The sequence below is a fragment of the Erithacus rubecula genome (assembly GCF_903797595.1).
Source record: "Erithacus rubecula genome assembly, chromosome: 2".
Taxonomy (NCBI): domain Eukaryota; kingdom Metazoa; phylum Chordata; class Aves; order Passeriformes; family Muscicapidae; genus Erithacus; species Erithacus rubecula.
In genome coordinates this window covers 59,187,176-59,207,496 of record NC_136685.1, presented here as the reverse complement: position 1 = coordinate 59,207,496, position 20,321 = coordinate 59,187,176, and the positions used below count along the sequence as shown (strand labels likewise).

Below are 20,321 nucleotides of genomic sequence, written 5' to 3'. Positions count from 1 at the left end.
ATTACTTTGTTTAACAGAACTTTTATTTTCATCCTTGCTTATTCAATTGTTTCTCATTTATGTTGTGTTCTGCTTGCATTAATGTGTCACCCTATCTGCTCATGAATAAACAGCTTGGCTGCCAAAGAAGACCAAGAAGGGGAGGCTCCAGATCAAGCATTGTCTGAACTAGTGGAGGAGGCTTCGGACACTGCTGCCCCTCCTGAGAGTGAAAGCAGCAGAGAGAGCCATGGCAGTGACTCGGACTCAGATGGGCCAATCCTCTACACAGATGATGATGATGATGATGATGATGATGATGAGAATGCAAGTACTGAAAGTAAGCATCCTGCTCAGAAACTGCAGGCTGCCTTTCACAGATTGCATTTTGTGAGCATGCTTGAGCCATGCTAGCATAAGGCAGAGAGAGGAACTGCTGCAGGGAATGCTTTTAGGTGATTTAGTACTTTGTCACTCCTGAGAAGTGAGTGTCCTGCTTCTGCCAGGAAATCACAATTAGAAACCTGCTGGGGCCTGTGCATGAGTGAGAGCAGATCAATCATTGCACAGAGGAGAGTGGAGGTGGGAGGAACAGGAGGACATGAGGGTGGAACAAGGTCTCCACCCTGGGGCATCACAGGCCATTCATTTGGCTTGCCCACATCATGAACTCCTTGTGGGAGTTACAGGTGTGATGGATGACACAGGAAGCCCATCAGTCAGCATTTCACTGTCTGAAAGTCACCTGTTCCTCTTTGATCAGGTTGTTTTAAGCATTGGAGCAACCTTAGCAGAAAGAGCAGATCACGGTAGATTACATCAAAGTTTTACAGCTTTGAAATTTCATCTGGGGTCATGACTGCATCATCACCCTAACTGGGCAGAAGCCCTGCTGTGCTGAAGGGGTTATCCTGCTCCCATTCTACCTAATCCCTGCTCCCAGCTGTTCTTTCCTAGGCTAGAGTTCATGTTTATTTTTGCAGGAGCAGCTGTTCAGCTGATTTTCAATAGAATCAGTGGTTCTCTGATCCAGCTCACCCAAAGGCTTCTCCCTTGCTTGGACAAAGAAGGTGGCAGCAGCAGGCTGTCAGGAGCAGGAAGGAGGGCAGCCCTCCCTCTGCCTCCTCCTGGGTAGCCTTATGTCGCTATGAAGTCACCATCAAACTATGGTTTGAGAGCCTTGCTCACAGTATTTTTGGAGGAGGTGCTTTGCTGTGCTCAGCAAAGAAGGCCAAGGTCCAGTGTGCCAAAGTGGAATGAAGCAAAATGAACATGTTTTGTTTTTTTAATTTTTTATCTTGGCCACTGGTGCAGGAGTGCAACACTGCAATTTTGTGTTGGGTTTGATTATAACCCAAAGTGATAGAAATCAAAAGCTCTGTGTTCACACAGCAACACAGGGTCTTATGAGAGGCGAGCTGAGAGCCTGTGGTCTTACCAAACTGCCTTACACAGTGAAAATCTGCCAAGCTAAGGCATAGGTAGCCCACCTCAGTCAGAATGTCAAGACACAAGGGAAGCAATAGAAAGGCTGTGAGAAATGCCCTTCTTTCCACAGCTGTCTGAAGCTAATGCTGGCCAAGCTGCAAAGCCCTTGTCCTTACAGTGTCAGTTTTATGGAGAGCAGATTGCTTCAGTGTCTGGGTCTTCCTGCCTAGGTTACTTTACAAACACTCAGAGCACTTTTCTAAGCTGTATTTTTTGTTTTAATTTACAAGTAGAGATGGAAATCACTATAAAAGAACTAAGTAATAATTAATTGAAAAAAATTTGAAAATTAGGGAAACAGTAGTAGAATGAAGCTAAACCATTTAAGGCTGAAGAAAAAGAGCAGCAGGTTGCTAAATATACTAAGTAGGTAAATAAGCCAACCTGTAATGTATTAGATTTCAAAGACATTTTAGTGTAGATTTGTCATTTTTATCCTATAACTTCACAGATGACAAGTGATGTGTTTATCAATTTGGCTGGTAGCTTTTTCCTCCAAGCCATTTAGCTTTTTTATTTTCATGAACTGGGCTAATATTTTTCTTTTGATGTTAATTAAAATTCCTCTCCTGCATGTGGAAACAAGGTTGCTTTGGGGTGGTATTAAAGTTCTTAGTCAGAGTTTGTGTCTGTAACCTGAGCATGAATGAACTAAATCTACCCTACTCCTCCTTTCCTCAGGCTCTTTGGCAAGTAAAATTCGTCGTAGGGATACTCTTGCTATCAAACTTGGCAACAGACCATCTAAGAAAGAGTTAGAAGACAAAAACATCTTGCAGCGTACATCTGAAGAGGAGAGGCAGGAAATCAGACATCAGATTGGAACAAAGCTAGTGAGGTATCAGTCACAGGGTAAATGTGGTTTTGCTGGGTGGAGGTGGAGGAAGAGAATTGAGAACACTGGGTTAATGTTTTAAATGCAGCCCAATATTTGCTGCAGGATCTTTGTGGTACAGATGTTTGGAAAATGGTGTTTTTATTTCTCACGAAACTTTAAACTGTTAATAATGCATTTTCTCTCCTGCAAGAAACAAAATACAAGAGGTTTTGTGTACTTTGGTTAAAATAGGAAAGAAGAGGAAGGGGGCAAGAATGAGTCCACAATAATCAATTACATGTTTCAGGTTCTTTCTCAAATTTTATAGGGGAACTTCCACTTGTATACCCATCTCAAACAGAGTGGTAGTTCCTGACACATAGAGCATGCCTGTGCATCTTGTTCCTTCTGACCCTACCTCTCCTCCCCTGGCTCTCCAATTCCTCCATTCCTTCATATCATATGCTGATTCCAGCAAAAGAAGTTGGGAAAGTCAGTATTTAGTGTTTTACTATGCCTACCTCTGAGTCATGTCTTTCTCAAGCTGTTGAACTGCTATGGGATGTATGTTACTTTCTCCTTCTGGACTTGAGAACATTGCATAAAAAAAATTCACTTGCCTTTTACAGGGTTTAAAAAAAAAAAAATCTTCATGTTTATTTTGGCTTTCGTGGTCTCTGACTATGCCTGTATTTTGCTGTCCTTGTTTCTGTGTGGCTCAGGAAGGTTGTCCAGATTTGGAGGGTGTCCTGTGTTTTTTGGAGATTCCCAGACACAGGGTAGTCCAGTCAGTACTACTCCAGGACTGTTCACAGCCCTTTATCAACCAGAAGATGAGCTGAGTTCTCTGTGAACTGGGTGTCTGGCCAAGGCAGCTATTTTCTTACTGAGCTGTAAGAGTGATACATCTACTGTGCAGAGCCCATGGGTCATTTTTCTTCTGCTAATAAGGAGGTGTGGTTGTTATCACTGCTTTCCTGAGCAAATCCCAGCTCTGGTGATCACATCCTGCTTGTCAGTCCTCCCTTGGGGGCTGGAACTGCAGAAGCTGCTCCGTGGGTTCTGCTGGAGAGCTGAAAGGCAACGCACACAGCTCTGCTCTGGTGGCAGGAGACAATATCTGTGTGCATCAGGGCTGTGCTCATACCCAAAATCACATCCAAGTGTGATGCCAGTTTCTTAAAAAATTCCTGGCACGGCGGTCAGCACCTGGCAGATTGAGACTGGTGGAAAATTTGTTCCCACAGCTCAGTCAGGGTTGAGTCAGGTCCCCACCTGGGACTTCCTACAGCTGTGGTAAACCTACCAGTCCTCTGGCACAGATCTGTAAGTCCAAGAGTGATTTGAGCTGGATGAGTGTCACAAGGCTAAAGACAGTCTGTTGTGAACTGTGTGTTGAGGAACACAGGGACATCTGTCTTGAACACACCTGCAAAATAAGTTTTACTGCTGAAATTTTTCTTGCTCCTTTCCTCAAGTTAACAAGTGGACATGTTTAGTAAACACAGAGATAACATCAACCCCAATACAAATCAGAAAATTAATATCTCAGTTTGAGGTTCTTTTGTAATGGCAGTTGTTGTATATAGATAACTAAATAAAATTAGGTTTCAGGTAAAGCTCCCAATTGTATTGTACATACAAATTAATGAGGGATGAACAGTTTATGGTTTTGTTGGTTTTGGTTCTTTAAAAAACTTTAGTAAGACTTCAAAATATAAAAAATAACAAAATCCATTCAAAACACCTGAGAATAATCTAACAGTTGTACAACTGATTATAATGATGGTGCTTGGGAACAAAAAAGGTATATGAATTCATTAATGAAACTTTAAATTCGCTGGTACAAATTCTGTAGTGTTATTCAAGTATCAGTTATTCATTTGTTCAAATGGCAACACTACATCTTTTTTAAAAAATGCCCACTCTGGTTAAATGAGCAGTTATTGTAACTGCCTGGAAGTTACTTCCAGAAATTGCATCTTTTAATCTGTATTACAAATCCTAATTTAGATCTGGTTTTAAATCAGTCACTTACTTTGTTCTCACAGGAGACTTAGCCAGAGGCCCACAACTGAAGAGCTGGAGCAAAGAAATATCCTGAAGCGTAAGTATTTAATTCAGGTTTCATACAGTATTTACTTGGAAAGGGAGCATTTGTTGGGTTCATATGGAAGCCCATCATTGTTGCTCCAGTATTAGAACCATAATTAGGGAGAGAAATGATGTTCTAGAAAATAATGTGTCAACACTAGATTTATACACTGACCCGTAACTGTGGCTTTGAAAATTCCATATATTCAATATGCCAAATTTTGCTTGTCACAATCTCACTTCTTAAAGCTGGTCCCAAAGACCAGGAATGACTTGGATACCCTTTAGAAATAGTTCTAGGCTGGTTAACCTTCCACCTGATTTTTATGGGGAGGAGGAGGAGAAAGGAATGTCAGTAAGAGATGAAGGTGGGATATAAGGGCAGAGGTTGGAAGGAGGAGCAGAAAGAGGAAAGGCAAAGTGTTCAGCAGAAAGTCAATAGGTAAATGCCAGCTACTTCACCATGCTTGCTTTCATATTCACTTCTGGCATAAACAATCTTCTGTACTGAAACCTGTATGAGATTCTTACTGAATATCTTCCCATTGATTAACTCCTTCCTCATATCCCAGCTGGAAAAAAGGTCTTTAATTCAAATAGTCAAGGGCAGAGGAAGTACACTGGATGTTTACCCCTTATACTTATTCTGCCATTTACTTATGTCGCTTCTGTTTTTTGACTGGCAAATTCTTCAGAACAAGCTTTGTTTTGTCTTCCTTAATGAATCCATAATAAAAACATTACCTAAACACACAGTGCAACAGTTGCCATGCCCACCTCCACCTAGTCCTGTGTTCATCTTGCAGAGGTAGCTAGCACTTGATGGTTAACTAGAAGAAATAAATGAAGGAAAGGCACTTTATAGCAGTAAATGAAAAATCAGACAAATAACAAGCAAAAAAACTCTTAAGGCATGAGAACTTCTCACACCTGATCAAAGAGTTGGTATAATGCTGTCATTTCCAGCAATTGTTCAGTACAGTTGGAGCTCATCTGTGCAGCCCTGGTGTCAGCCCTGATGTGTAGCATGCTAAGGGTAAGGGAAGGAAAGAAAATGGGATGTTTACCTGACAGCATCCATGGACTGCTGACTCTGGCCCTTGCTCAGGCTAGCAAATCAGGGAGAGGGCAATTATTGGCTTTCAGGCAAACCATCCTGATAATAAAATGCTAATAAAATCTTACTGCTATTTTCTGAGCTCTCAAATGCCAAGTAGTGGCATGTCTGACTGAAAAGGGAAGCTATAGTTCATGCTTGCACAGGAGAGGGATCAGGGGACTCCTATCCAGCACAAAATCTAAACAGACTTTCTAAAACTGTAATTTCCAAACCTATAAATGTCATAGATAAATAAAGATAAAATTGGAAATAAGAACTTTTTTGGTATATGACAAACTGCTCATGCTGGACTATGTGAGGAAGGTAAATCCAAAACATGTTTGGTGGGCCAGGATATGGTCACTGAGCTAGGAGCACCACCCGGGTTTCTTTATTGCCCTTTCTTGCTTATCTCAAGGTAACCAACCCAGCAGCAAACCTGTGATGTATTTAATATTCTTTTTGCCAGTGTGTATTCCATTCACTGGTTTTGCAATAAGCAGCTCAAGACTGAAAAGCAGTTAATAGATTTCCTCTCCTGTTTCAGCTTGTTTACTTTAAGCTTTTGGCAGCCCACCAGGCTTTGCACTCAGTGCCTCCTGCCATCCTCCCCTGCTGCTGCTGGGGGGTGCCTTAAAGAGGCCAGGGAGAGTGAAAAATAAAGGCTTGGGAAGCAGAACTGTAAATCACAAAAAAATCACAGAGACCCTGGTGAGCACAAGGAGGATGGACCTTTTTGCTCATCATTGAGATATAAAATATTTCACGTTGAAAGTGGTCTATAAAAGCAAGGCAAACCAAAAGCAAGCCAGGGTTTGTGATGACAGTCTGACTCAGAGTCCTTTCAGGATGCAAGTTCTCTCTAAGCCCTAAGGCACTTATATTTTACATCAAAATTATTGCAGTTCCTTCCTGTGGATCATTTGAAAATGTTTACACGTCTTAAATGTCTGTTGGCATAGTCAGCCTTTGTGAGTAAATTGGGATTTCTTTCATAAGTTTCCCTTCTTCATATTTCTTAAGCAGTGGATGGGGAGAAGGAGTTATATTACTGTGTGTATGTAAATTGCAGCTAAGGGGATGTATTGTTTTGAGGAATATTTATCAGACTTTGAGATTACATTAAGTGGTAAAGGTCCAAATGCTTACTTCAGGATAAAGTTCAGCCCAAATTTTCTAACAGGTTCAGAAAAAAAAAATCCCTATTTTTTTCTTTTTTTATCTTTTCAGTTAGTGAGGAAGTCTGTTTTGTAAGAAGCTTTGTTTTGATAATATTTCCAGATAAACCAGTTACTGAAAATCCTGTTTCCAAGTACAGTCAAGACATTGCAGGCGGATTTGTATAAAAACTGTTTGGATAAAACTGTCCAGACTTCTGAAACTTCCCACACTAAAACAAAGTTACGATAACTCAAGAGTCCACTTGAAGGAATACATAAAGCCCTGTGTTTTTATAAAGGCAGGCTTCTTGTGTACTGGCTTTGAACCAGCAGTATTTATAGTATTGCATTATGGCAAAGAAACTTTTCAGTCTTCCAAGAATTTCAGATAAAGATAACTGTACTTTTTTTCCTGTATTTGTAAGGGACAGTGAACTTCTTGTACAGTGCACCTGCATTCCTGCCAGTAATGGCTTTGTAGAAAATGGGGCTTAGCTCTTGATGCTTGTTCAGAAATATTAATGGTTGTCTTTGCTTGCAAAATCAGGAAAGAGAAACTGCTTTGTGCATTTCAGAGCACTGCAAGAAGCAAGTGCTTTGTTTGTCTTTTCTTTCTCTTTCCTTAGCAAGCCCACAGAGAAGTCTAAACATAGCTAATCCCATAGGGACACAATGGAAAGTTCGGTTTTATGCTCCAGAAGTACTTTTTGGTCAAGAACAGAGCAGTCCTTAGGCAGGACAATTTGTCTCTCCTCTTTTCCCCTTCTGCTACAAAACAAATGTCCCACAGAACAGATAGTGACCAGATTTAATGTGGTAAAAGTTGCAGGAGCAATAATGTGTAGAAGACAGGGAAGCTGCTTGTTTGACTTTGACTGGTGGATTATTTAACTTGACAGCCACAATAAGTGATGCTAAACAAAATAGTTTCAATTAGGAGGCAAATCCCAGTTTGACCTCATATGAATTGCAGGCAGGGAAGGAGGGAAGCTATAGTTTTGCTGGGATCTAATCAGAGACTTCTGCAAGCAAAGGGCGCTCGCTGGGCTGGTTCTTTGCCAGCAGGGCAGCAGCAGGACATCTGAGGAGGGGACTTGAAGCTGAGAACGCTGTGTTTATATTTTCTCTCTCCACACCACACAGATTAGATCTGCTTTTAAGGTGGAAAGCAGTCATAAGTGTGTTCCTGTGCATTAATGTGTTCCTGTTTGGCCAAGTGAGTCAGTTCATACCTGCAGCCAAATCTTGGCCCTCTGGCTGGAATTTTCCACAACACCTACAGGACACGGGAGCACCAGACCTATTATTTTTAGCACCACACATCTTCTTAACTCCCTACAGCAACTTTCTAAACTTTTACCTTAAAAGACCAAAAACACTCTGTAGTTTTTACTGTTGGTAGAAGTTTGTATCCAGGGAGTGTTTCTGTAGCACCAGGCTTAAAGCAAGACTGCCCAGCTGGCTGGAGGTGGGAAGTTGGTGTTTTAGGTGCAAGTCAGTGCCAGAGACAGAGGCCCATGTGCCAAACAGCAGATTCAGTATATTAGTAACAGCTACAAGATTTCAGTCCATTTCCTTTAGCTCTTGAGTTTTATTCCTAGAACTAAACCAGCTTGAATGTATAAAACACATCCTGTCCCAACCTCCCATGCAGAAAATTCTGTTCCCCGTGGGTTTGATCCCCTCTTGCTTTGCCCAGGATTTAAGGAAGCTCCTGGTTCCTCCTGTTGGTATTGTCCCCCAGAAGATGGCTTGCTCCAAGGGGTGCCCAGACCCTCTGCCCAGTTGCTAAGATGCTTGCCCTTTTGGGGGGGTTTTCCCTTGTCCAGCCATCCCAATGTGCAGTCATCTGCTCTCCACAGGGATGTGGCTTCACAGCTTGGGATTGGCAGCTAACCTTTAACCTTCCTAAATGTCCGGAGCAAGTTTTTTTAAGGTGTTTTATCCTCCCTGAAAATACAGACTAACAGTATTTCAGGTGGCCATGCTGTTGGTAGTTCTTCCTTAAGGTATGCATTAAGTAACATAAGCCCCTGTTTCTTACATGAACATCTCATTGCTGCTTCTTAGGAGACACTGTGGTTTAGATAGCAAAGAAATGCCAAGATATGAATAATACACATTATTCACATTTTACAATCTAAAGTAACAAAAGGGCAATACAGTGGTGTGTGCATTCAGTTGCCTTTTTTCCTGCTGTGTCTGCTACTGGAGATTGTCTGAGGCAGGACTTAAGCAATTCCATTCATGAGGGGACAAAAATTTTTATGTCACATGATTCCCAAGTGAATGGAACCCAAATTAATAGTTTGTGTTTAATTACCTCAGCTACTGTGTCTATTGATTGCAAAGAGAGGATGTTCAAACAAAAGCCTACAGATGATTTATCTGTCCTAAAACATCTATAGATCTTATGGTTTTTTTAGGTGAGGATGTTATGAGTTACCCTTTAAAGTTATAAGTCCTTAAATATAACCAACTTATTTATTGATAGAAACATTAATTTTAAAAATTAAAATGTAGATTAATCTATAATCCTCCAGTTGCAATTACTCTTCAGTTTCGGTCCATTTACAGTTCCTCTATGGAAACAGGCTATCCATTTCTTTTCCATTTAAGAGAAAAGAAATTAATAAACCATAAATTACATCCATATTTCAGTATCTCAGTAACATCACCATCAACCTGGGATCCAACCTAATCCTGGCAGCTAGCCTGTGCAACTGCACCTTGCTCTTGGAAACCTGGTGTTAATGTTGGAGTCTTACTACAGAGCAGATCTTGGGCAGGCATTGTCTTTTTTCCTACTTTTTCCCTTCTTTATTTTTCATTTTTATAATTTGTCCACTCCTTCTTTCCTTGATATTCTTCATACATGAAAAGCAAAGGATATCTGCAAGTACCATGATGTGTCCTGTCGTAGCATTTTCTCCAGTGTAAAAGTCATTACACAGAAATCCTTCTGTGGCCAGGTCACCTCTACTAACACAACAGTCTGGCTGTAGGAAACATGGCAAATACAACTATGCCAGGATTTAAAACTCCCTTTTCATCTGTACAGCTTGGCTGGCTGTGTCCAGAACAAATTAATTTATTTAAATTTATAGTTAGCTTTGAACTGTAATGCAGAATCTGTAATCCCCAACCATGAATAAAACAGAATAAGAATTTTATATATCTCTCTAGGTGGGATATTTAATCCACAAAACTTTGCATATAACCATCAGAGTTGGGCTGAAAGGGCAAATACTGTCCTTCAAACCATACATCAATTGATAAACATGCTGAGCCCACATGAACACGTGTTCACGTGTTTTCAATGGCAGTCAAGAAATCAAGTTTAGTTAGAACAAAAATTTGTTAAAAGGAAATTTTTTCATTCATATACCCAAATACCTTCTAAAAATGGATGAAATTTTCTGCTTTACTAGTTCATTTGGTCCAGCCAGTGGCCCTTAACCAAGAGGGCTTGAGTGTTGGATCATATGCCCCCATTATAAAACCAGAAAAAAAAAAAAAATTAAATAAAACCAATTTGCTAACAAATGTCAGCGAAACAAATGTCATTGATTCATGTCCTGTAGCAGTAGAAGAAACTTGGGTAATTCAAATACTCAGAGCAAAATTTTCACTTGGCATTTATAAATTAGACTCTTATTCTAAAATCAATGTGGAAGTAAAAGCAACAGTGATTGTTATGTTAGAATAAGTAATTGAAACATCAGGCAACTCTTTCAGGGTACTTGCTTGCTGGTACACAGAAAGGAAATGACAGGCACCTTCTCTTTGCTGTGCTCGTGACCCACAGTTGACTTGAGATGTCTACAGAATCAGGGGAAGTGCGGATAGGGAAAAGAATGAGAGCATACAAAAGCCAAAAAGCAGACAACACATGCGGCATCATCCAGAAATATGAGGAAACATGAGCCAGGACTTGGAGTTCTGAAGCTTTCAACCAAGAGAAATACAGTATGTGCAGTTATAATACTTAAATATTCACTCCTTTTTATCTCTTCTGAAAACAGAGAAGAATGAAGAAGAGGAACAGGAAGCCAAAAGAGAAATAAAACGTAGACTCAGTAGAAAGGTGATGATGTGCTTTTTTGTATTGTGTATTTTTGTACATAGAATTGTTTCATAAGAATCTAAAAATCAGTGTATAGACATTGCTGCAAATGTCCATCAGTCATTTCCCCAGATCAGAAATCTGCTTAAAAAGCAGTACTATCCAAGTTTGTGCTGGGGGAAACCCCATCCTGTCCATTTTCCCACAGCTGGAGAAGCATACCAAGTCTTGCCATATTGGTGTTCCTAAGCAGGGGACATAAGGGACAGTTCCTCTGAACATGACCACCCCTGTCACATACAATTAAGAGCAGCCACACCTGTAGATCCACTCCTCCCTAGTGCAGTGGAGAGGACAGAAAAACAATGTGACTCCCTACAAAATCCCTTCAGTGCTCTACTAACCACATCAGTGGTCTTAGCTTCTGCAGGTGGGATCATGCGCATTGTCCCTGGAAATGGAGTTACAGATCTGTTCTGGGAGAGGATGGGAGGAGTTTTCATAAGTATCCCTGGTCTGCCCATCTCTGCAAAAATACAATTTTCTTAATATGATCATCCTTAATTAAAGTGAATATTGTTTGAGGTAACTGAAATAATTTGGCATCATAATACCAAATTATGTCTCCTAGGGTTTTTTGTTAAGCCGATACTTCCAAATCTCACTTATTTTTGGTACTACAGTTTTAACACAGTATAACCATTAATGCAGATGGCCTAGCGGGGTAGTGACAGTTGCAAAGTCACAATTAATATTCCAGGGATAACTGTCATGATTCTCTGTGACCTGCCCGACAAAGACTATTTTTATAATTGAAGAAATCAGGTTAGGCTGCCTCCCCACTCCTGCGCAGCACTCCCAGGATGGTGCCTTTTTTTAGACACCTGAAAGTGACCCTATTTAGAAATACCATTAAAGTTCTCTTGAGATTACATCATACCCTCCTCTTTTACTTTATTTCATAATTTTATTAAGCGTACTATTTTCTGCCTCCTGCTTACAGCTCAGTCTGAGGCCTACAGTGGCTGAACTTCAAGCGAGAAGAATCCTTCGATTTAACGAGTACGTGGAGGTCACGGAATCTCCGGATTACGACCGTCGTGCTGACAAGCCTTGGGCCAGGTTAACTCCTGCAGACAAGGCAAGGGACAAATGTACATTATAAGAAAATGCTTTCATCTCTCGCTTTTGGGGAGCTTTCCTCTGGTTTGCGTTCTCTTGATGCCAGCATCACAAATGACATCTGCTGGTGACAGCAAGATTGTCATGGTACTACTGTGCATCTACTGCTTGCAGCTAAGAAAACCCACTAGGGTGCCTATTAAGAGCATATTTTCCACCTCCATTATCAGAGTTCGGGCCAGAATTTCAAATTTTTTTTTTCCCAATTTTTATATCTTTGCTAAGACAGATAAATGTTTACCCAAGGTGGCCCTGATCTGTGGGAATTGAGGCAGGAGTTTGCAGGCTGATGTCTGTGTCACTGCTACCAAGAGTTGCTTTTGCCACTCATATGAGTGAAAAAAAGGTAGAAGCTGCTCAATCCTCCTCAAGGCTCATGGCTATAACCAGTGCAAGAACTGGACTGTGCATGCAGCACACCTTTTGGGAACCCTAACATCCTACAGTTAATATGGCTCTGCTGCCTGACTACAGAGGATGAGACAAATGATCCTGTGATTCTCATTTTTTTTAAAAGTACCAGTCAAAGATTACTATATAGTACTCTTCCATTTCCCTCCTATACTATTTAATGAAAAGAGAACTGTAAAATTCAGGTAGCCAAAAGTGCTGGCTCTTAAAGCACTGGGTCTGAACCAAGACCTATGGACTTCATGGAACTCCTGTGAGATGTGCTTAAAAGTGGTGTGTAAGAACCCACTCTCTTTTAGCTAAGGGTAGTGAAGCACTGATTTTATTTCAGCTTGTATTTTAATATTAATATTTTTTAAATGCCAGCTCATTTGACAGTCTTATCAGGTCAAGGTGAAATAGTTAAAATGTCAGAAGTGTTTGTAGATGTTGGTTATGGGAGATGCTGACCACTGTCTGGTCCTCCCATAGTCTGTGGGAGGTTAGAGGACCCAGCACCTCCACTTTGACAGAGGTCCAACCAGGGTAAACTGTACCAAAAAAAAAAAAAACCAGTAGAGTTTCCTACCTACTTCAGGGTAGCAGTTTTTAGTCTCAATTCATTTTGCAATTAACAGATGCCCAAGGTTGATTCTGTGAGCCCCAAGTTTGTTGGCCTTAGCAGAAAGGCAGACTTGGGGTTGCCTGGAAACTCCCTTGTCCTTTTTTTTCCCCCCCAGAGAAATCATTCTTCTAATTCTAGTGGGAGCAGAAAATTGTGCTGCAACTGTATTACAGAGCTGGATCTCTGCTGTCTTTGTTGCTGATTTGGTGCTCAGAAATCAGTCTCTTTACTAGCTCTACAGCAGCCTCATGTGAGCATGCTGCTGTGGCTAAACACGACCACCCCTGCTGAAAACAAAGTTTTTCATTTATAAGACTGCAGCCTGGTGAAGCTATAATTTTATCATGCTGCTTGTCTGTTCTGCACTGAAAGGCATGCATACTAGATGACAATTCTTTAGGGATTAATGAAATGATACCGTCTTTATTTAAAGTGGTGAAAGAAAAGAATGAGCAAGAATAAACTGTCATTTCCTTTAACAGTGAAGGTAGGAAGGTGTGTGGCATAGAAACAAAACCCCTTGTAGTATGTACTATAATATTTCAGAAATTGTATTTATTACTTAATGAAGTAAATTGCTTATCAGTCTCTTACTGTAAGCAACAAGACATTTACAAACTGTACTGAATTTCTGCTATTCTTTATTATCTGCTAACTGAAAACCCAAGCCTGAAATGCCCAAACAATTAATGTCATTTTACATAAAACTAATCAAATCAAGTGACTAATTCCACTTAAAAAAAAAAAAAATGCTGTTCATCTTGCATTCCTGAAGTCCTGTCTCCAGAGGAGAGATACAAGGGCCTTGCTGTGTGCACAGTGCCTGTGCAGGCAGTGACTCACCAGCTCCTCAGGGCTGTGCCTGGAGATAGAATCCCCTCCTGTCTGCCTAGTCAGCCAGTGATCACCAGGGTAATCCAGCCCCTTGCCCATTTCTGTCAGTGAAAATGCTCTATTTCAGTGTGAGCTTTGTTTACCCATTCCAGTTGATTCAATGTTTTTTGGTTTACTTTCGGTGCTTGATGCTTTGCATTTCTTTGTAGTGGATGAGTGCTTTGAACAGCTGTAATAGAAAAGTCATTCGTGTTGATGATCAGAAGTGTGTAAGTGCTGTGCATTACAGTAAGGGAGAGTGGAAATGGGAACTGTGAGGCGCCTGCAAGAGTAGGGCCACATTGCTTTCAGACTCTTTTTTGTTTCCTGAAAATTCATATTTCTTAGATTGTGTATATAATTGTTGTTTATTAGGCAGCAATACGGAAAGAACTGAATGAATTTAAAAGCACAGAAATGGAAGTACACGAGGAAAGTCGGCAATTTACCAGGTGGGTGAATCCCTCTTCTTGTGTAAGTGTGAGAAATGAGTATGGCAGCAACCCTCTGCTTTTCTGCAAGCTCTCTGCAGTTGTGTCATGATTTGTGTGGATTCCTATCATGAGTTCCCTTGAATCCCACCACTGATTCTGTTGCAATTCCCAGTATTGCTGGTGCCATCTCTAGCTGACACAGCAGTGCAGGTGACTGCAATGGACTGGTCATCAGAAAAAGATTGCTTGGGGAATCTAAATAATCCTTTGAAAGAGCCCATCAGTTCTTACAGATGAAGTTAGTAACCCTCAAGCACACAAAATTAAAGGGATTTCCTTCTCTGGCAGCATTCCCTTGCTTATTAAAGTATACATTTGTGTAGATACATTTCCTAAGTGAAAACCAGATGATGTTTTAAACTTCAGAAGAGCTCACCAGTGTCTTGGCGAGTTTTCTAAGAGTCACTTAGGCTCCTGGCAGCAATTCTGGGGAACAAGATAGATTCCCTTGTTGCCACTTCTAATGTATTAATGTGGATTTGTTTTGTTTTCTGCTTTGGATAACACCAAGATGTTGTCAGAAGCATTGTTATTTTAAGGAGGTCTGAAGTGTCCACAGTTTTTTAGCAGGCTTTCAAATTTGGCAAAATAATTCCTAGGAGGAGGGACACACTTTCTGTAATCTTCATAGCATATGTTCATTTTTCTTGGAAGTCACAAAGGCTGAAAATTGACACCAGCAATCAAAACTCAATGTCAGGGCCGGCCAACATTGTGTACATAGTATTAATATCTCTGCTTCTGCAGAAAATGAAGTCAAATAAAAACAATTGCCCAAGACTGGGTCCCTTCAGTTTCCTGCTACTGTTTAAACCAAACTCAGAATCTGAGTTACTGAGTCTGACTTACCTAATTAAAGATTGTGTCACAAGGAAAATTCATGATGAGTGATGGGTGTTTCATGTATCTGCTACTTCACTGCTTGATTTCACAATTTCAGTGATTTCTTTCTCACCAAAACATGGAGTCTAAAAATAGTAACTTAAAGTCACTTCTGTATAGATACAACATAAACAAATTCATTCTTAAAAAATTCAAACCAGTTTCACAGACAGCAAACCTAAGCCAGAAGATGAATTGGGATGCAGGGTTTTAATTGAGTTGCATTCTGTCCACTAGAAAATGTCCTTTTCAAACATGGAGATGTATCTTTTCATTTGGCTTCCCATGTCATTTTCTCTTTAGATAGCAGCTAGTGTATCTTTTTCAGAGTATAGAAAAATACTGCTTTTGAAAAAAAAGCATCCTAAGGGAGAGAAAAAAAATAGCAGGTATAGAAAGCAAACCCCTGCTTACATTGTTATGTTTCTTGAGATGCATTGCAATGTTGAAGCCTAAGTACAGACATGCATGATTCATGCAAAAAGAATTGGATATTTTTTCATGAGCTTTGAGAACAGTTGAGACTGATTACAACTGGATTCTTGAAAGCTGAACCAGAATCTAGTGGAGTAAGAAACCAGTTAAAAGTGGATTATTATTTTCAAGGAGAGCCTTTCAAAATCAAGCATAGCCAAATTGTGATAAATATAGGCAATGATTCTGGAGGGTCCTGAAAGAATTTCAGTCTGAGGGAAATAATGTTTTTTTCTGCTTTTTATCCATGATCCTTTTGTTTCACTGGTCATATTGTGGAGTTACTACACAGAAGTCAGAAGAGTAACACTAGAAAAAGCTAATTAAGAGCAGAATACCATGCAGATGTTTTAATTGAAAATAAAAAAAGATCCTGTTTTCTCTGGGACATCTCATTAAAATTATCTGCTTTCTAGTAATAAGTAGTATTGGATTGATACAACAAAAGGGATTTAAGAAAACCATAGACAGAAGTCTCTAGCCAGAAAATTAATTTCTAATATTTTAATTATTTTCAAGAAGATCACTGAGATCAATGAGTTTATAGTACATGGTTTCCTATATTATTGAAGATTAAATATAGATTATTTACTATTATAACCAGTACCTACAGTATATTTGAAATGTTAAAATTTTATATTAAACTTGGAAAAGAAAGAACAATGGGTTTCATTGTTCATCATTTACTGTAATAACTGTGAATTTGACTGGTTTTCTTTTCCTAGTAATTTTGACTGATTCTTTCTATTATTACAAAATAAAATCCACGAAAATCAGTTTCTAGAAATAGAGAAATCAATACAAGTTTGGTAGGAGCATATTAGCAGGTATTTATTAAGTGTTTCTAATGATACATATGATATATATATAAAATTATATATATAGTCCAGTATATTGTTTTTCTACAAAAATACAAAACCCCTGTGTCTTTTCAGCAATCCTCTGTACCCTCATTTAGCAGATAAGCTGCATAGCTCTGAATGTCAGGGTTTGTGGACACCTCCTTCATTTGAGAAATGCATCCCTGTATTGTATTGAATCAATTTACAGGGATAATGTGTGGAACAGTTAAGAGAAAATGTGTCAAACAAAAACTTAGGTAAATCCAATTGTGTAGATACATCATTATCTATGCCTGTTTCAAGCTGGTGCATCTTTTACTACTTCAGGGGCAGATAAATTTTTAAAGCCATTTTAACAGGGATTTCTGTCTGGTGACAGATACATTGAGAACCTGATACTGGTGCCCTCCTTGCCCTTTTGCTTGGACTCATTACATGTAAAATGATGTAGAATTTCAGTTGCTGTAGGTTCCTAACTTATTATAGAAAGAGTTGGTGACACCTTTTGGAGCAACCCACTTCTCTAGCCATCGTACAGGCAATCTGGAATTATGTACGTGCCCTACCTAAAAGCCTAAAAAAAGTGAGGTATATTTGGGCCTTCATGTACCTCAGTTCACTGCTGTTATTAAGAAGAAAGTATCTGAAGTGCTATAAAATTTATGGCTTACTTAAAAGAAAATACAAAATTTTTATTAGCTTCAATTTCCACAAGGATTCAACCCCCAGAAATTTAATTTTTATGGTTTAGCAAAGCTAAAATCTCCAAATAATGGATGCAATTGTGGCTAAATCTGTATTGGCAAACAAAACAGACCAGAGACTGTTCTCTGGCCCTGAGGCCAGCAGGCTTGGCATAGCTCTCAGTTAACCTCTTCCTCTCACCTCAAAACAGGGTGATGTCCCCCCATAGCCAGCCTGCATGCTGTCCTGAAAGCACACCCAAGCAAAACTGTGCCAGGGACCACACTTGTGAGCCACACCAAATCTCTGTTTAGTTTTCTAAGGAGAGAGATGGACAGTGAGAAGTGACAGGTCTGACTCTAAACCAACACAGATCAGGAAAATTAGGAATAATTGGCCCACAAATGAAACAGTTATGAGAGCAGGATGAGGATCAGTGTCATTGTCAGTGGAAATAACATCATTCTAAGTTTTTTAATTTATCTTTTCAGGTTTCATCGTCCATAACTATTTGACCACATCCTGTAATTCAAGTAACAATTTTCTTTGGGGAAATCATTGCGTTCTGAAGACCCGAAATTGCACTGGAACTTGATTGAGTACGAGTGTGTGTTACAGCTTACCCTGAGGCTAATGAAGAAAGTGGCCTTGTCTTTGTCAATGGACAAATGATTAGTCTAGGAGGAGAACCCACAGGAAGCATTTGTCCATGTCCAGACAGACCACAGTTCTGTGGGCAGCCCACATGGAGAAGCCAGTGGACTTCTTTGTCAGAGCTCCACAAGTCAGGAAGTGCTGAAGACAATCGCTGGAGAGCCTGCTGCCAGGATCTCATCAGGCTTCATAGGGTTGGGACTGAGGGTAACAAAGGGGGAGGGTGACAAAAGAACTGAGAGCTGGAGAAAAGAGACTTTGTCAGTCCACAGAGAAAAGCGGAATGGATGGGACTGCTCAACAATGCACTTGGCCAGTGGGAAAAATTATTTTTTAAAAAAAACTGAGAGTGTGAGCAATTGTGCATGTAGGGTTTTTAGTGGCTGCAGCCTGTCTTAAAAAAGATAGCAAGCCATAAGTCCTCATGTCATCAGTACTTTAGGAAGAACTGTCATTTTCTTTGGTGCCAGTAAATACAGTTGCCAGAAATTAGTCCTAGCATAACTCAACTGTCTTTTTTTAAATCCCAGTGCGCATGCTTCAGGAAAACACATGGAACATTCATACAGACCAAGTCATATATTTTTTGGGTTTTTAATGTTGACATACTCTGGATCCTCAGAAATGCATAAACAGGATTTGAAGGACAAATAATGTGACACTATGAATGCAATGAAATGCTTTATGTTTAGAAACACACCTTGATGTCTGTCGCTTGCCATTCAAACCAGAGGCATCATTATCTTTGTCATCCATGGCAGGCAGTAGTGACAATTTTGACATCATGCTAGTGTGAATCAAAGTCAGAATTGAAATTAGGCACAGAAGTCTTTATGAATAGGCCTGAGCAGTGATTACTAATGCAACTTTTTACATTTAAGGACTCTTGCACTGCTTTGAGGAAGAACTCCCAGATGAATCAGTATGTCTTCAGTTAGTGGTCCTTCAAAAGTGAAAGAAAAACCCTTGGAGTGTCTCCAGTCTGTTTTTGTTGAGTGTGAAGAATGCTTCTTAGATTCATCATGTTTTTTATACTATCTTGAAATTGTACATGTGAATACAGTACTATTAAAATTAAGTGGTATGGAGTGTGAAAGGCAATACATGGTTTTTCTAAGTTGGCCCAAAGGCCTATTAAAAAGCCTGTGGCGTTGTTTACACTAAGAAATTCTCTGTCTTATATTAGCACTTATTTATCCTTTGAATTAGTGTACACAACTTTGAGCAGGGGGGGTCTGGAATTCACATATGCATACATTTAATGCAGTATTACAATATATTTGCTATTTATCCTTTCTAATGTGTGTACATATTTCAATTTATTTTTGTCTTTTATGTGTCCTGTTCAGTTTTTAATTATAAAGTGTAAGTATTTCTTTTTCTGGCAATAAAAGGTCTGTGTAGATGTGATTTTTACCTCAGAACCTCTGATAGATTCTTGTGGAATGTGTTTAGTTTATAAGATTGAAGGTTGTTGTTAGAGATGTCAGCCTAGAGGCAGGAAGGCAATTTGGTGGCTAAAATTAGATATCCCTCTTTAGAGCTATTTACAACAAGACCAGGTTTGCATAAATGAGGTGGATTATTTTAGTGAAGAGCACCTCTAGTAATAGGAAAGTGCTTTCCAAAAGCTGTCATTCCCTGTCACTATGATTTTTAAAGACATTGGCAAACCTTTTTTTAAAAAGCATAAGATTTAAATGACTGTTAGGATCCATTACACTTTGGTAAAAGTCTAATAATGTACGAGCCACAAAATATCAATAACCAAATTTAAAAAGCCATCTACATGCTTGTAGCAAAGAAAAGGAAGCAGCACCTTCCTTTTTAAATGGAATCAATAAGAGCCATTAGGATTCCATTTGCAGAAAATAAGCTTCTGGAAAGCCCATCATTTTATAAATATAGAAACACCACATCAAGGAAGAAGTGAAAATGTATTCTTTGGCAGTAAATCATACAGGAATTAGCAGGGCATTAGAGACAAGGTCTGTCAGCAATTCTGGTAGAATGCTAGTTTTTATTTTTTAGAATTTGAAGAGTAAACTTAAAAGTCACACTAGAATAGTTCTGCTTCAACTTTTTTTTTTTCTTTTTTTTTTTTTCTTTTTGCTGATGTTGCCAAATTAGGAATGTGTGTCCAAAATCATATAAAGGTCTACTATGTTGACATTGAAGTATAGAACACATTATTTCACTTCAAAGGAAATGAGTGGAGCAATTAAATAGATCTCAGTGTTGCCTTAATCATGTTGAAACATTTGAAAGCAGCCAAGATACTGAAGACAGTTGCACAGGCAGAATAACTCTGAAAAAGTTAATGTCAGGCTATAAATATTTTATAAAAGACAGTAGCTCCACCACCATGCCAAGGTGCACACAGGTTACACAAGAAAAACTTGTTAAACTCTTAGGATAAAGTGAAAAAATTGACTTTGTAAGAAGACATTCCTCTATACTAGGCCTGAACCATGGATGGAAAGTCTTGTGGCAACCTTTTTGTTTCAAGAGTAGTAAC

General features: G+C 39.4%; 1 protein-coding gene across 2 annotated transcripts in view; it reads left to right on the top strand.

Moving 5' to 3' along the window:
* The window catches only part of PHACTR2 (phosphatase and actin regulator 2), a 70,126-nt gene extending 50,907 nt beyond the window's left edge, over window positions 1-19,219 (top strand). For both annotated transcript variants that reach the window (XM_079331354.1, XM_079331355.1), the window contains 7 exons: window positions 114-319; window positions 2,149-2,305; window positions 4,336-4,391; window positions 10,663-10,724; window positions 11,707-11,844; window positions 14,149-14,225; window positions 17,641-19,219. In XM_079331354.1, the coding sequence (XP_079187480.1) occupies window positions 114-319; window positions 2,149-2,305; window positions 4,336-4,391; window positions 10,663-10,724; window positions 11,707-11,844; window positions 14,149-14,225; window positions 17,641-17,656 (712 nt within the window). In that variant the 3' untranslated portion in view covers window positions 17,657-19,219. The remainder of the gene's footprint in view (window positions 1-113; window positions 320-2,148; window positions 2,306-4,335; window positions 4,392-10,662; window positions 10,725-11,706; window positions 11,845-14,148; window positions 14,226-17,640) is intronic.
* The last annotated feature ends 1,102 nt before the right edge of the window (window positions 19,220-20,321 follow it).